The sequence below is a fragment of the Salmo salar genome, chromosome 17 (assembly GCF_965601325.2).
Source record: "Salmo salar chromosome 17, fSalSal1, whole genome shotgun sequence".
Taxonomy (NCBI): Eukaryota; Metazoa; Chordata; class Actinopteri; order Salmoniformes; family Salmonidae; genus Salmo; species Salmo salar.
This window is the reverse complement of record NC_138307.1, coordinates 16,943,732-16,958,153: the sequence shown is the minus strand read 5'-3', so window position 1 is coordinate 16,958,153 and position 14,422 is coordinate 16,943,732. Positions and strand designations below refer to the sequence as shown.

The 14,422-nt window shown below is 45.4% G+C and overlaps 1 protein-coding gene across 13 annotated transcripts in view; it reads right to left on the bottom strand.

Moving 5' to 3' along the window:
* Positions 1–214: 214 nt before the first annotated feature.
* LOC106574638 (inositol polyphosphate-4-phosphatase type I A) overlaps positions 215–14,422 on the bottom strand; it is a 51,047-nt gene continuing 36,839 nt past the window's right edge. For 2 of the 13 annotated variants that reach the window (XM_045698989.2, XM_045698992.2), the window contains 11 exons: positions 11,872–12,058; positions 11,180–11,398; positions 10,573–10,876; positions 10,137–10,169; positions 9,671–9,843; positions 8,788–8,911; positions 8,399–8,666; positions 8,221–8,318; positions 7,981–8,093; positions 7,655–7,809; positions 3,454–6,522 (listed from right to left, as the gene is read on the bottom strand). In XM_045698989.2, coding sequence (XP_045554945.1) covers positions 6,342–6,522; positions 7,655–7,809; positions 7,981–8,093; positions 8,221–8,318; positions 8,399–8,666; positions 8,788–8,911; positions 9,671–9,843; positions 10,137–10,169; positions 10,573–10,876; positions 11,180–11,398; positions 11,872–12,058 — 1,855 coding nt within the window. In that variant the 3' untranslated portion in view covers positions 3,454–6,341. Of the gene's footprint in view, positions 2,517–3,453; positions 6,523–7,654; positions 7,810–7,980; positions 8,094–8,220; positions 8,319–8,398; positions 8,667–8,787; positions 8,912–9,670; positions 9,844–10,136; positions 10,170–10,572; positions 10,877–11,179; positions 11,399–11,871; positions 12,059–14,422 lie in introns of those variants that run through there. The other 11 variants (XM_045698995.2, XM_045699000.2, XM_045699002.2 and 8 more) reach the window with 11 other exon arrangements.

Sequence of the window (14,422 nt, the reverse complement as noted above, 5' to 3'; positions counted from 1 at the left end):
CATATCTCTACAGCTTTGCTACTGTACAACAAGTGGCATCTTGCAGAGAACAAAAAAATCCTAGTAGCCAGACAAGGTCTTTTGTTTTACTGTGGCCTGGCTGGATGACATTTCACTCTAGCTAGAGTCATCCAGATAAGATTCTGGAAAAGAATGGAACATTCCAACACCTTGATGTAAACTTTCAAGTCTTCCATTACAAAGACAAAACAAAGACGAACATTCTTTTATTAGCGTCAGATATTGATGAAAGCTTCATCTAAAGCAACAGTCAGGCCTATACAGATATCCTCTTTGTGCAGGATACAAGATATGCGCTCATTACAATAGAAAGAAATACAAATCCAATCCCAACACTTATTGAATTATACCCTATAGTATAGTACATAAATGCAAAATAAAGTCTGCAGACAGCAAAATATGTTTCCAATAATACTACAAATATTTATGAGCATGAAAGAAACTACAGTAAACAATACACTAAATGTACACAAACTGCATCTCACAGTTGATTTTAATGGGTAAATCCTGTCGTGTGCAGTACAGAGGTGCCTGTTGAAAAGCAAACATAATATGTGAAGCTTTGATAGATACACACACACACACACACACACACACACACACACACACACACACACACACACACACACACACACACACACACCTCATTTGTAGGGTCAAGTCTCCTCTGGCTCAATTGTGTGTCAAATTGCAATCTCATTAAATGTTGCAAAACAGAAAGTCGACATTGCCGCTTGGTGGTGAAAATAGACATGACAAATATGTTGTTGAGCAGCACAGTTTCCAGATTAACGTACAATTTAACTCCCATACCGATAACAATTTTACTGACCATTTTTACCCTGGTCAACAACACCTGCCAACAAGACAATCCTAAAATAACAGTGCAACAAATGCAGAAAATGATCTGAAAGAAAAGTGCCTCTTGGGTGTTTAAATGGTTTACTACTGGCCTTTACATGGTTCAATATTAGAACAGAAAATAATCTACTCGATTTCCTTTACAAGCCAATGTTATATAATGTATTATGTTTCATTTGCTACCCTCAAACCAAACTTTTTCCAGAAATGAACTTGGTAAAAGAGGGAAGTGGATCTTTCTATAACATTAATAGCTTTTTAATATTCCTCTAAGTCTTTAAGGAATAGTTCAGGATTTTGGCAATGAGGCCCTCTTTGTGCTAAGCTTGTTAGCATTGGCTCGCGAAACTACCTCTAACTTCACCCGACTCCCAGGTGAACTCGTGCCAAAATCCCAAACTATCCCTTTAAGACAGTGCTAAGACTTCACAGTGAGCTGCCAGATAATGCCACACAGCTAAATCCATTCACAATCACAACCCTTCATTTGGCAAAGAAGTTGAACGCAGGCTTTACAGATATGAAAAGGGAAACAGTACATAGGTGAGGTACGCATCAGACACTGAAAGCTCTGGTTGGTCTTGGGTTGCCATTGCAGTCGGTGGGACGTCTCTTTGCAGGGTTTCTTAAACTATGGGTCGGGTCCCAAAGTGGGCCCTGGCCATGCAAGAGGTGGGTCGTGAGTTATGAGAATACATCTCTAATCACGCACTATTTCGTCTTCCTTTGGGTCGCTGGTGAACCATTTGGGTCACAGGAGGATGGTCAATTTCTTATTTAGTTCTGGAGCTGAAAACGTTGAAAGAACCCCTACTCTACAGGATTAGAGTACTGCTAAATCCACGTGGGGAAGGAATCCTTCATCAAGTCCATCAGACTGGCTTGACTTCCACATTAATGTGTAGTCTATGTGTAACACTCCCTAAATACGAACTCTGAAATGCATAGGCTCTGGCCAATGACGCCAACCAAATGTACAAATCCCAGTTTACATGTTAACTATGGGTTGAGAGACACAACTTTGAACATAGTCAGCATGAAGTAGCATCATCCCAGGATGAACGTTTGGTGACCTATAGATTGCCTGAGGCTCTGAAAAGAACAAAGTCCTCACTGTGTATAGCGGTAAAGAATCAGTGACTGTCTTTTCAGGAAAACGACCTCCTTGCTGTATCTTGACTACCCTAAAAACGTGATATAACCAGACAGTGTTGTTACTAGTCCCACCTGTATTATCTACAACTTCAGAACAATCTAGAAAGGTATGTGAGGTCTGAATAAATTGTATATCGTTTCTCAACCAGTAGTGGTTTGGCATTTTCCCCATTCCATAGTTCTTGATATTCGTCTTTGAAATGGAAAATATGCATCGATTCAGTGCACAGCTATTTACCACAGGACTTCCCCAACTACCGTAGGTTGAAGACCATCTAACCAATGATTCATTTTTTTATGCTGCCGTTGTTGTTGCTGTCCCTATTACAATAGAATATGATCCAAATCAAGTCTCAACCTTCCCAAACGTTCCGTCGGGGGGCCTGTAATGTTTGGGGAAGGCCTTGAGCTGCAGACAGTTAAAAGCATACTTGCGACATCCCACGTTCTTCATGGTATTCTCCCGTCTGCAGCCCTCACTGGGAAAAAGGAGGGAGGGAGGGAGGGCAAGCACAGATAGAGAGGATGACAGCAAAGTGAAGAAAACAAAACAAAAAAAGGGCTCGTGTTAAAAGACAATGAGGAACCCAAAAACCCAACCAACACATTGACGCCACAAAGAAACATGGGGGCAACAGCTAAAGCGAACGGTCGGATTGTCCCGGGAAATGGGGAATATCGGGATGTTGTTGGAGGGAGGGGAACAGAACACTAATACTGTGTACAGAAGACGTGCTTTCTAGATAGAGTTACGAGCACCCCAGATAAAGTGAAACAAGAGCAATAGCAAACGCACAAACTTAAAAGTTCTACATTCTAAGTTCAATGCAACAGTTCCATTCCAGGGAAAACAAACAGAACTGCACTATTCAGATACTCTATAGTGAAGTATACACCTTCTCCTCTGATACATTTGGCATGACGTTTATTATATAACATTAAAACTGATTCTTTGGGCTGCTGACTAATTGACTGCTATTGCACTTTCCAGAGAGAAGCATTAGAGAGAAAGGGAGAAATGCATTGTATTTCAGAGAGAAAGGGAGAAAAGTATACTATTTCAGAGAGAAGCATTAGAGAGAAAGGGAGAAAAGTATACTATTTCAGAGCATATTCATAAATGGTTATCCAAGCAATCCTGATATTGGGTTGGAACTTGGCAAAATACCAGACAAGGGTTAATACAAAGATATCTGGAACAGCAACTACAATGTCTCCCTCTCATTATAAAGTGACACCTGCATGACGATGATGTAATCACATCAAACTCTCCATAAGAATAAATATATTTAGCAAACGTGAGCATTTAGACATACAAGCATGAAAATATAATGCAAAGCAATATAAATATATTCTCTATAGTCAAAAGCGCTAAGGAATTCAAGAGAAACAGAAAAATAACACTTGAGAATTGAGTCAGGAACTTGGTTTTAGTTGGAATATTCCTGGATTTAGCATCACTATGGTTACAACATGTTTAACACAGTGGGTTTCTTCATCAGAATTAAATACACCAGCAGAACAAACTGTCACCAGCACATTCTGCAGTTCTCTACAACTTTAGAATGGTCTCCTAATTGCGTGTATCCCCAGAACGGAGCAATCCAACTCTTTTCATAGGACCTACTGGGTGACAAGCTTCTGTAGTATCATTACCAACCAGCAGGACAAGCTATTTCACATTTGGTTGAAGCAAACGTCATCCTAATATTGTACATACTGGGGTTGCATCCTAAATAGCGCCCTATTCCCTATATAGTACACTACTTTGACCAGGACCTATAGGGCTCTGGTCAAAATTAGAAAATTAGTGCACTATGTAGGGAATAGTGTGCCATTTGCGACATAATTTGTGTGCCGCTCCCCTGGCTGACACTCAGCTCGCTCCCCTGGCTGACACTCAGCTCGCTCCCCTGGCTGACACTCAGCTCGCTCCCCTGGCTGACACTCAGCTCGCTCCCCTGGCTGACACTCAGCTCGCTCCCCTGGCTGACACTCAGCTCGCTCCCCTGGCTGACACTCAGCTCGCTCCCCTGGCTGACACTCAGCTCGCTCCCCTGGCTGACACTCAGCTCGCTCCCCTGGCTGACACTCAGCTCGCTCCCCTGGCTGACACTCAGCTCGCTCCCCTGGCTGACACTCAGCTCGCTCCCCTGGCTGACACTCAGCTCGCTCCCCTGGCTGACACTCAGCTCGCTCCCCTGGCTGACACTCAGATGGTGTTTTCATGGGACAATAGAGGTTAGTTCTACACTAGCATACTTATCAATAGATGATCTGATTTTATACATTTCTATTATTTACAATATGGATATATAAGATTGAAAAAGTAAATACTGTAGAATACTGAGAAAGAAATACTGCATGTACTTACGTATTTGTCGATATTGTAAAACATTGCACAAAAATCGGTAAAAATAAAACATCTGAATATTCAAAACCAAATAATTGAACTACCCTAAATACACTATTAAACCCAGCCTAGCTCTCATACCAGTCACACAGGTGAGAGGCCTAACAAGCTTGCATATAGCTCAACCAACAAGGACAAAAGAATGCCTCCAGCTTTCCATTGTGGGGGTCTAGGAGTTGGAAATGGGGGGTGGAGGGGATGTAAGACAAGCGTGACAGTCTCACAGAGGAGGCTATTTTGGGACGGATGGTCCATTTCTTTAGTAGGTCACTTTAGATTGGATTGAGTGTGGCCGTCTTGGGACGTAACACAGCACTGAAGACAGGTATTATACTGATTAAAATGGAGAGAGAGGCTATGGGGCTGAAAAACAATAATACCACTAGTCTACATATTAATGAGTGCATATACCATTAGATGGCTAATCATGTTTTTATGGGACTAGATAGCAACTACTGTATATGATAATGGTTGATGGACTCTCTCGGCAGAGACCAGGAAGTCCAGAGTGCAAGGCTTGGAAGTAACCCAAAGAGTCTGCTATCAAATCCAGAGAAGCGGGATGGATTTGGGCTGCTGGAAGTAACCCTTTGACCTGGAATAAACATCCAAGACCTTTAACTACCATCTGAGACCTGGCTAAAACATTTGGCACAACAAGCATGGGCTGTGTCTCAAATCATCCCCTATCCCCTATATTTAGTGCACTACTGGTCAGAGGTAGTGCATCATCTGGTGGTAGGGAGCCATTTGAGGTTTGCCCATGTACATTCTCTTCTCTGTCATTTCCCTAGAACTGCAACCCTTATAGGTTCTCAAACAAAGAACCTATTCATAGATACAAACTCTATAGTAAATAGGAAACTTGGTACAGACATGAAATCTGATAAACTAAAAAATAAATACTTCAGAAAAAAACTACACTGCATAATCAAAGCAGCCAACAAAGCTCCCCTGAAATATCATACATTCCCAGATTTAGCCAATTCAAATTGCTCCGACCAAGATGAAACTGTGTCAATTGGCAAGACAAGCTAACAACCTTCATTAAGATGACAACGTTGATAAAAAGTGCATTGGTTTAAAGTGAAAGCGGACACAAGTCTCTCCTGCTGTAAGAGTAGGAAGGCCTGAGGAACAACAAAATGGCCACCAGATCAAAACCACATCAGCTTGATATTGCATGGCCAAGCCATCCCTTGGCTTATGCTGTATGCAAACCTTATGGAAGACGTAAACGTCAAGCAAGCCAGAACATTTGCATGACTGAAAATAAGCTCTGTGCAAAACCAAAGGATCCATGACATCATATTATCATAATAGCATGGTTATAATCATGTCATGAGTTGGGAAGCTGCACTATAAATACTCAAGGACAACTGGGACAAAACTTCCATTAAATTCAGCTAAAACTTCTTACCGGCTATATTTCAAAGTTACTCTCCATACTCTGTTTGTATTTGATTGTTGTAAAACAATGGGTGTTAAACTGAGTAATATGTCAGAACACTGACAGTAACAGTCTCATATAGTACTGCACATAGACCTTTAGACCAGCCTCCTGCTCTGACTGGATTGGTTAGGACCGAGAGCAGGGCGGGAGGAGTGCTGGCTGCCCATTGGGTGGAACAGCTGGTAGTTTAGCCGAGTGATGCACATAAAGTCCAGTCACACTGTCTGTCCTCGACCAATCAGAGGGTTCTCCCGGCTGAGCTCCAGACAGACTGACATAGAGCGACTGACTGACTCCCTGTCTTCCTCCTTGACTGACAAACTAACTTTTTGCCTTTCTTCCTGACTGACTGATGGACACACTGGGGGGAACGGGCAGAGAGAAGAGGTGAGTAGAGGTTGAGAGTAGGTGGGGCTGGGTGGCAGAGGGGCTGTGCCTTCAGCTGCAGCGGAGCTTGGCCAGGAAGTAGGCGACGCTGAGGAACAGCCAGACGACCAGCAGGTTGGGGCTGAGGGCCAGCAGGGGCAGGGAGTACAGCAGGCTGGGGTCCAGCCTGAAATCACGCACAGGCAACAGGCCACTCAGGTTCTTCTGGGTGACCCCCTCCCTGGTCCCAATGCTGCGGAGAGGGGGAGGGAGGGAGGAGAAGCCGGGGCCAAAAAGTACAGGTGGCATGGATGGATGGATGGATAGGACAGGGATGAAGTGGCCAATAAGAGTGGAGGAGACGGTAATACACGATATGAATGATATGTGGTGGCCATGATCAGCCATGGATAACAAAGAGAGATACCAGTGATGGTGCAGGTGGGGTGTGATAACATTACGGTTAGGGCCACAGCCAGTGGAATGGAACGGGAAAAGAAGACCCATTCAGCCAGTAATGAACCCAAACAAGGATAAGAAACACCCCAAATTAAAAACGGATAAAGGAAATAATTCCAACCAAAACATGAGAAATGATAGACATTGTCATAAAAGAGGAAGAGAAAGAGAGAAAGGAGAAAATTAAGAGAAATGTTCTGCATCTTTAGGAAAGGAAAGATCAAGAGGTAAGAAGAGAAGACAGTGATGATTCTGCATGTTCATACCACAGACAACAGATATGGGGGGGGGGGGGGGGTTGTGCTCCAATCCATTTCATTTCAGTCAAGTCATTGAATTTGGATTCACTTCCTGAATAGCAGGTGGGGTGGGGGGGTATGCCAGCCTCAAGCCATGCACTTAAAATTCCCCATACCAAATAGGAACAGGAAGTGGGCAGGTGAAGAGAGGAGCGAGAGACCATGCAGGAAGCTGCAGGACAGCATTACATTACTACCCAACAGATCTTTCACATAACCTACTGTACTCTACAGGGCTTCCGTTCTGGGAGTCGTCACATCCTTACACAAGGTTTCTGTTCCTTCTACCCTCCTTCACTTCGTCTAGCCCTTCTTATCTTCTCAGCAAGCAGTGTCAGAGAACAGGGGGATGGGGTTGGAGGAGAGCTGGATAGGGGGATGATGTGGGGGTATGGATAGCGAGCTCTGTCGTCATGGGGGAGCATTCTCCACAAACTGGCTGGACAGACTGACAAGCAGATGCTGCGTGAGGAACCAATGCTAATTACAGAATTAAAATACAACTTCTATATTTTATTATTTTTTAAATGGCGGAGAGGGGACCCTGTAGTTGGCACTGTCCCAGCATATGGAGCGAGCAATGTGTGTGTGTTTCTTTTTAGTTCAGGCAGTGGGCTGGACACCTACCTGCGCATGCAGTCGAGGGCCTGGGAGAAGACCTGTGGGGCCATGCCATGTTCGTGCTGTAGGATCAGACACTGCTCCAGGGTGACGGACATGGCCGTGCGGTCCTTAGCACTCTTACAGCTGGTGAAACGTACGCCGTTCAGACGACGACAGATCTGGGGAGGAGAGATACCAGGAAATAGACAGCAGGCTGCTCACTACAAAATGATTCTTCAGCCCTGCTCTGGATCCTCATTAGTAACATCCATACAGTATGAAATGGACTGGACTCAAAAGGATAATCTCCAACAATTCATTCATGGCCCTGCAGCGAAAAATGGGCTTACCTCTGCTGCCTGCCACAGGATGTCCACGTTCTTGTTCTTCCTGGCGTGGACGTTCTGTCCCAGGAACCTCAGCAGCTCTGGTAGACACGTCTGGGAACGAGACCTGGGCAGGCCTGAGACCAGCGGGGGATGTTACAGGCTACATCTTAACAATATTCTCCATATAGGTCCATTTACTTTATGGTGACTTACAGTCCTCAGGTAGGACCATATAGGGCCATTTACTTTATGGTGACTTACAGTCCTCAGGTAGGACCTCCTTGAACTGTTGATAGTAGGAGTTGAGTCTGGCCAGACTCTCTAGGTTAATGATCTCCTGCAGAGACGTGTCTCCAAACCTGTCACAAACAGATGACATGTCAACAATACAGGGACATCACCACTCTGCATCCCTCTATCATTCCTTCCCCCCGCTCACTTCTCTGCCAGCGTCTGCTGTTCGTTGATTCCCACGTTGAAGAGCACCGGCTGGACGCGCAGCAGCATGCCGTTCTGGATCTCCCGCGGCAACGCGTCAAACATGGTCTCCGGCAACGGGATGCGGACGTTGAAGCCATCCCGGTTGCCGGTGATGACCGGCAGCATGTCGGGGGAGGAGCTGGAGGTTGCCTGGGTCACCTTGAAGGTGACGTTCCGTAGGTCCATGATGCCAACCGACATGTCCTCCAACATGGACAGCTCCTCACCTGGGAGGTATGTGAGAGAGTGAACAATTACTAAACAGAGAGAGAATGAGAGAGATAGAAAACGAGAGAAAGAACGAGAACGAGAAAGAACGAGAACGAGAGAGGTGAGTGTGTACTTTACCGTAGGTGCTGAGCAGAGACTCAAACTGGGCCAGTAGGCCGATGGTGTAGAGCTGCCTGAGGAAGCCATCGTCACGGAGACAGTTCCTCAGCTTGATGATGAAGCCACAGATGAGGGCAGTGAGCTGGAGACAGATATTAACATTAACACTGAGTATACAAAACATTAAGAACACCTGTTCTTTCCATGACAGACTGACCAGGTGAATCCAGGTGAAAGCTATGATCCCTTATTGATGTCACTTGTTAAATCCACTTCAAATCAGTGTAGATGAAGAGGATACGACAGGTTAAAGAAGGATTTTTAAGCCTTGAGACATGGATTGTGTACGTGTGCCATTCAGAGGGTGGATGGGCCAGACAAAAGATTTAAGTGCCTTTTAACGGGGTATGGTAGTAGGTGTCAGGTGCACCGGTTTGAGTGTGTCAAGAACTGCAACGCTGCAGTATTTTTCACGTTCAACAGTTTCCTGTGTGTATCAAGAATGGTCCACCACCCAATGGCCATACAGCCAACAAGACAGCTGTGGGAAGTATTGGAGTCAACATGAGCCAGCATCCCTGTGGAACGCTTTTGACACCTTGTAGTCCATGCCCTGACGAATTGAGGCTGTTATGAGGGCAAAAGGGGGGGGGGGGGGGGGCAACTCAATATTAGGAATTGTTCCTAATTTTGGTATACTCAGTGTATATTAACACTCAACATTCACTTCAACATCACATAAAAAAAAAAATCTATTTACACACATTCTACCTCACTGCTTGTGTGTGTGTGTGTGTGTGTGTGTGTGTGTGTGATGTATGCGCACGTGTGTTTGCTAATGGGTGTCCGTGCACATGCATCTGCGCGCACATCAGTATGTGTGCATGTGTTCTGTGCTGACCGTCTGGCAGAATACCACGTCTCTTCTGTACTGCAGGGACAGGTCCATGGCGATGGTAGGAGCACTGTCCTGCATCAACAGGAACACCATGGAGCTCTTAGCCTTGTCACTCATCATAGCCACACACTCTGTCAGCGTGGTGAGGAGAGGGTACAGCGCCTCGCTCCACTCCCCTGGGCCACACACACACAAACAAAAACAGTAACACACACACAGTAACACACACACTATGTACTCTTCTGCATTGAAAGCATCCTGAGAGACCCTTGAACTGCTGCTGCAACTCCTTCATATAATGTGAGACAATAACATGTGAAAACACATTGGACTTTAAGTCCATTTCTGATAAGGTACTTGAAACAGATGTCATATATAGAGCTAGACGAAGCAGTAGCACTGAGCTGGGCTGCAGCTAGAAGCAGTCAGAGAGACGGGACAGAAGCAGGGGAGAGGACAGAGCTCTTACCTGGGAAAGCCTCCTCGCCACTGGGGCTGCCATCTGGAAGGGGTGGAGGTGCCACATGCATGGTTAGGGAGCGCCATCAGCAACATGGCAGACAGCACACACAGTACAGTAAAAGCACATAATAAGCTAGCTGGCTACAGTACATAGGCTGAGCTGGTACATAGGCTGAGCTGGCACATAGGAGGCCACAGCAACGGGACTTTGGCTGGCCTCCAGAATACAACAAGCACTGACAGATCTACCTAACACAGAGAAAGATTAACCACAAATAGGAAATATACATCATTGGAATGTTTAAGAAAAAATATTGCACAAAAACAAGGTAGGCCAATTCTAATAGGTTGAGATATGATGAATATGATAGCAGTATGATGATAGGACAAATGTGCATGACAAAGCAAAAAAGCAAGTGAAGTGAAGAAAGAAAGAAACCTACATGGGGTTTTGTCAGGGCTGGGTGGGCATGCATGAGTCAGATTCAGGGTGAGAGGAGGCAGGAGGGAGGATGATGGTGAGGAAGGTAGTGATGGTGATGAAGGCTCCTCCTGGGTCATGCATTCGGGGTTGATCCAAAATGCCCTGGTACTCTGGTTACCTTTTTTACTGCTGCCGCCCTGCTGGTGGCCTGGGGTAGTGTCCCCCTGGCTGCTGTCGCCAGGCAGACGGTACTTCTGAAGGAGTTTGTCCACCCGCTGGATGATACACTCCAGACTCTTGTCTACATTTACCCACACCTTCTCCTGGGGGGAGGGAATGAAGAGGAGGAGGAATAGAAAAGAGAAGAACAGTGTAGGGGAAGGGAGAGAAGTGTGGAAGAGAGGAGAAGTGAGGAGAGACGAGAGAAGAGAATAAACAAAAGCCAATAAAATCTAGAGTTCCAGTCAAGACATCTGATGACCAACAAACCAAACACAACAAATCCCTCAGTAAACACACTGCTTTCTTCCTTACATACTGGAACTGTATTTAAGTGCTCCTAAACCACACAGGCTAAACTGGAGTTGACCTGTGAACCCCTGAGTCCTGGTGACCCCTTGCCTTACCCACTCCTCCTCGTGCCAGTCGACGTGCAGCGAGGAGCGGCTGTTGCATCCGCTCCACTTGGCCAGCAGCGTGTCCTGGTCGTTGCGCAGGACTACTTGATCGGTGGCATCGGCGGAAGGTGACACCTTGGAGGCGATGTACTCGGGGCGCGCCGCGTTCAGCGCCTGGATGGCCGAGGCCAGCAGTTTGCAGTCGCACTCCGTCACCAGCTGGCGAGTCTGAGGGTAAAGGTCACACGAACCACACAGCGGGAATTGAGCCAAGCAAGAGGCGCCATTCTGTATTCTCTTCCGTCCACATGATGACAAATTAAATTGGTCAAATAATATATCAATCTCTTTGGGTTTATGACTGAAGACAAAATACACACCCCACAAAGGTCAGTAAAACAGCACAAACAGACCTGGTACCAGGCCAGGGGCTCTCCCTCCCCAACAGACCTGGTACCAGGCCAGGGGCTCTCCCTCCCCAACAGACCTGGTACCAGGCCAGGGGCTCTCCCTCCCCAACAGACCTGGTACCAGGCCAGGGGCTCTCCCTCCCCAACAGACCTGGTACCAGGCCAGGGGCTCTCCCTCCCCAACAGACCTGGTACCAGGCCAGGGGCTCTCCCTCCCCAACAGACCTGGTACCAGGCCAGGGGCTCTCCCTCCCCAACAGACCTGGTACCAGGCCAGGGGCTCTCCCTCACCTTATCAGCCAGGATGGCGAGGGTCCTCTCCAGACCGTTGGCAGAGCGGTCCTTGGCGGCGCGGGACAGCCTCTCAGCATAGTAGCTGACCTGGGTCTTCAGGGTGTTGATGTGGGAGATGATCTCCTTGGCCCGGACAATGTCCTGGGGGATGTACACTATAGACTGACAGCTGGACAGGGCACTGCTGCAGGGACGGACAGGGTGGGGTGTTAAGAGAACACAGCATTTACCCTGAGTCACTCATACAGTAGATACTAGAGGTCGACCGATTAAATCGGAATGGCCGATTAATTAGGGACGATTTCAAGTTTTCATAACAATCGGAATTTTTTTTTTTTTTTTTTTTTACACCTTTATTTAACTAGGCAAGTCAGTTAAGAACACATTCTTATTTTCAATGACGGCCTAGGAACGGTGGGTTAACTGCCTTGTTCAGGGGCAGAACAACAGATTTTTACCTTGTCAGCTCGGGGATTCAATCTTGCAACGTTACGGTTAACTAGTCCAACGCTCTAACCACCTGCTTTACATTGCACTCCACGAGGAGCCTGCCTGTTACGCGAATGCAGTAAGAAGCCAAGGTAAGTTGCTAGCACGCATTAAACTTACCTTATAAAAAACAATCAATCAATCATAATCACTAGTTAACTACACATGGTTGATGATATTACTAGTTTATCTAGCCTGTCCTGCATATAATCGATGCGGTGCATATTCGCGAAAAAGGACTGTCGTTGCTCCAACGTACCTAACCATAAACATCAATGTCTTTCTTAAAATCAATACGCAAGTATATATTTTTAAACCTGCATATTTAGTTAATATTGCCTGCTAACATGAATTTATTTTACCTAGGGAAAATGTGTCACCTCTTGCAACAGAGTCAGGGTATATGCAGCAGTTTGGGCCGCCTGGCTCGTTGCGAACTGTGTGAATACTATTTCTTCCTAACAAAGACAGCCAACTTCGCATGATTTAACAAAAGCGCATTTTGCGAAAAAAAAAACAATCATTGCATGACTGTACCTAACCATAAACATCAATGCCTTTCTTAAAATCAATACACAGAAGTATATATTTTTAAACCTGCATATTTAGCTAAAAGAAATCCAGGTTAGCAGGCAATATTAACCAGGTGAAATTGTGTCACTTCTCTTGCGTTCATTGCATGCAGAGTCGTGCAATGACTTCAAGCCTATCAACTCCCAAGATTAGGCTGGTGTAACCAATGTGAAATGGCTAGCTAGTTAGTGGGGTGCGAGCTAATAGCGTTTCAAACATCACTCGCTCTGAGACTTGGAGTAGTTGTTCCCCTTGCTCTGCATGGGTAACGCTGCTTCGAGGGTGGCTGTTGTCGATGTGTTCCTGGTTCGAGCCCAGGTAGGAGCGAGGAGAGGGACGGAAGCTATACTGTTACACTGGAAATACTAAAGTGCCTATAAGAACATCCAATAGTCAAAGGTATATGAAATACAAATCGTACAGAGAGAAAGTCCTATAATAACTACAACCTAAAACTTTTTACCTGGGAATATTGAAGACTCATGTTAAAAGGAACCACCAACTTTCATAGGTTCTCATGTTCTGAGCAAGGAACTTAAACGTTAGCTTTCTTACATGGCACATAATGCACTTTTACTTTCTTCTCCAACACTTTGTTTTTGCATTATTTAAACCAAATTGAACATGTTTCATTATTTATTTGAGGCTAAATTGATTTTATTGAGGTATTATATTAAGTTAAAAAAAGTGTTCATTCAGAATTGTTGTAATTGTCATCACAAATAAAGTAAAAAAATACAAAAACAAGTAAAAAAAACGGCAGATTAATCGGTATCGACTTTTGGTGGCCCTCCAATAATCGGTATCGGCGTTGAAAAATCATAATCGGTCAACCTCTAGTGGATACAGGGACACACAGACAGTAGTCACACACAGACAGTAGTGACACAGACAGTAGTCACAGTCACAGACAGTAGTGACAGTCACGTAGACAGTAGTGACACAGACAGTAGTGACAGTCACGTAGACAGTAGTCACACAGACAGACAGACACGTAGACAGTCACGTAGACAGTCGTGACAGTCACGTAGACAGTCGTGACAGACACGTAGACAGTAGTCACACAGTCCCGTAGACACAGTCCCGTAGACACAGTCCCGTAGACACAGTCCCGTAGACACAGTCCCGTAGACACAGTCCCGTAGACACAGTCCCGTAGACACAGACAGTAGTCACAGAGACAGTAGTCACAGTAGTCACAGAGACAGTAGTCACAGAGACAGTAGTCACAGAGACAGTAGTCACAGACTAGAGGTCGACCGATTAATCAGAATGGCAGATTAATTAGGGCCGATTTCAAGTTTTCATAACAATCGGTATTTTTGGCCACCGATTTGCCGATTATTATTATTTTTTTTTACCTTTATTTAACTAGGCAAGTCAGTTAACACATTCTTATTTTCAATGACGGCCTAGGAACGGTGGGTTAACTGCCTTGTTCAGGGGCAGAACCTTGTCAGCTTGGGGATGCAACCTTATGGTTTAC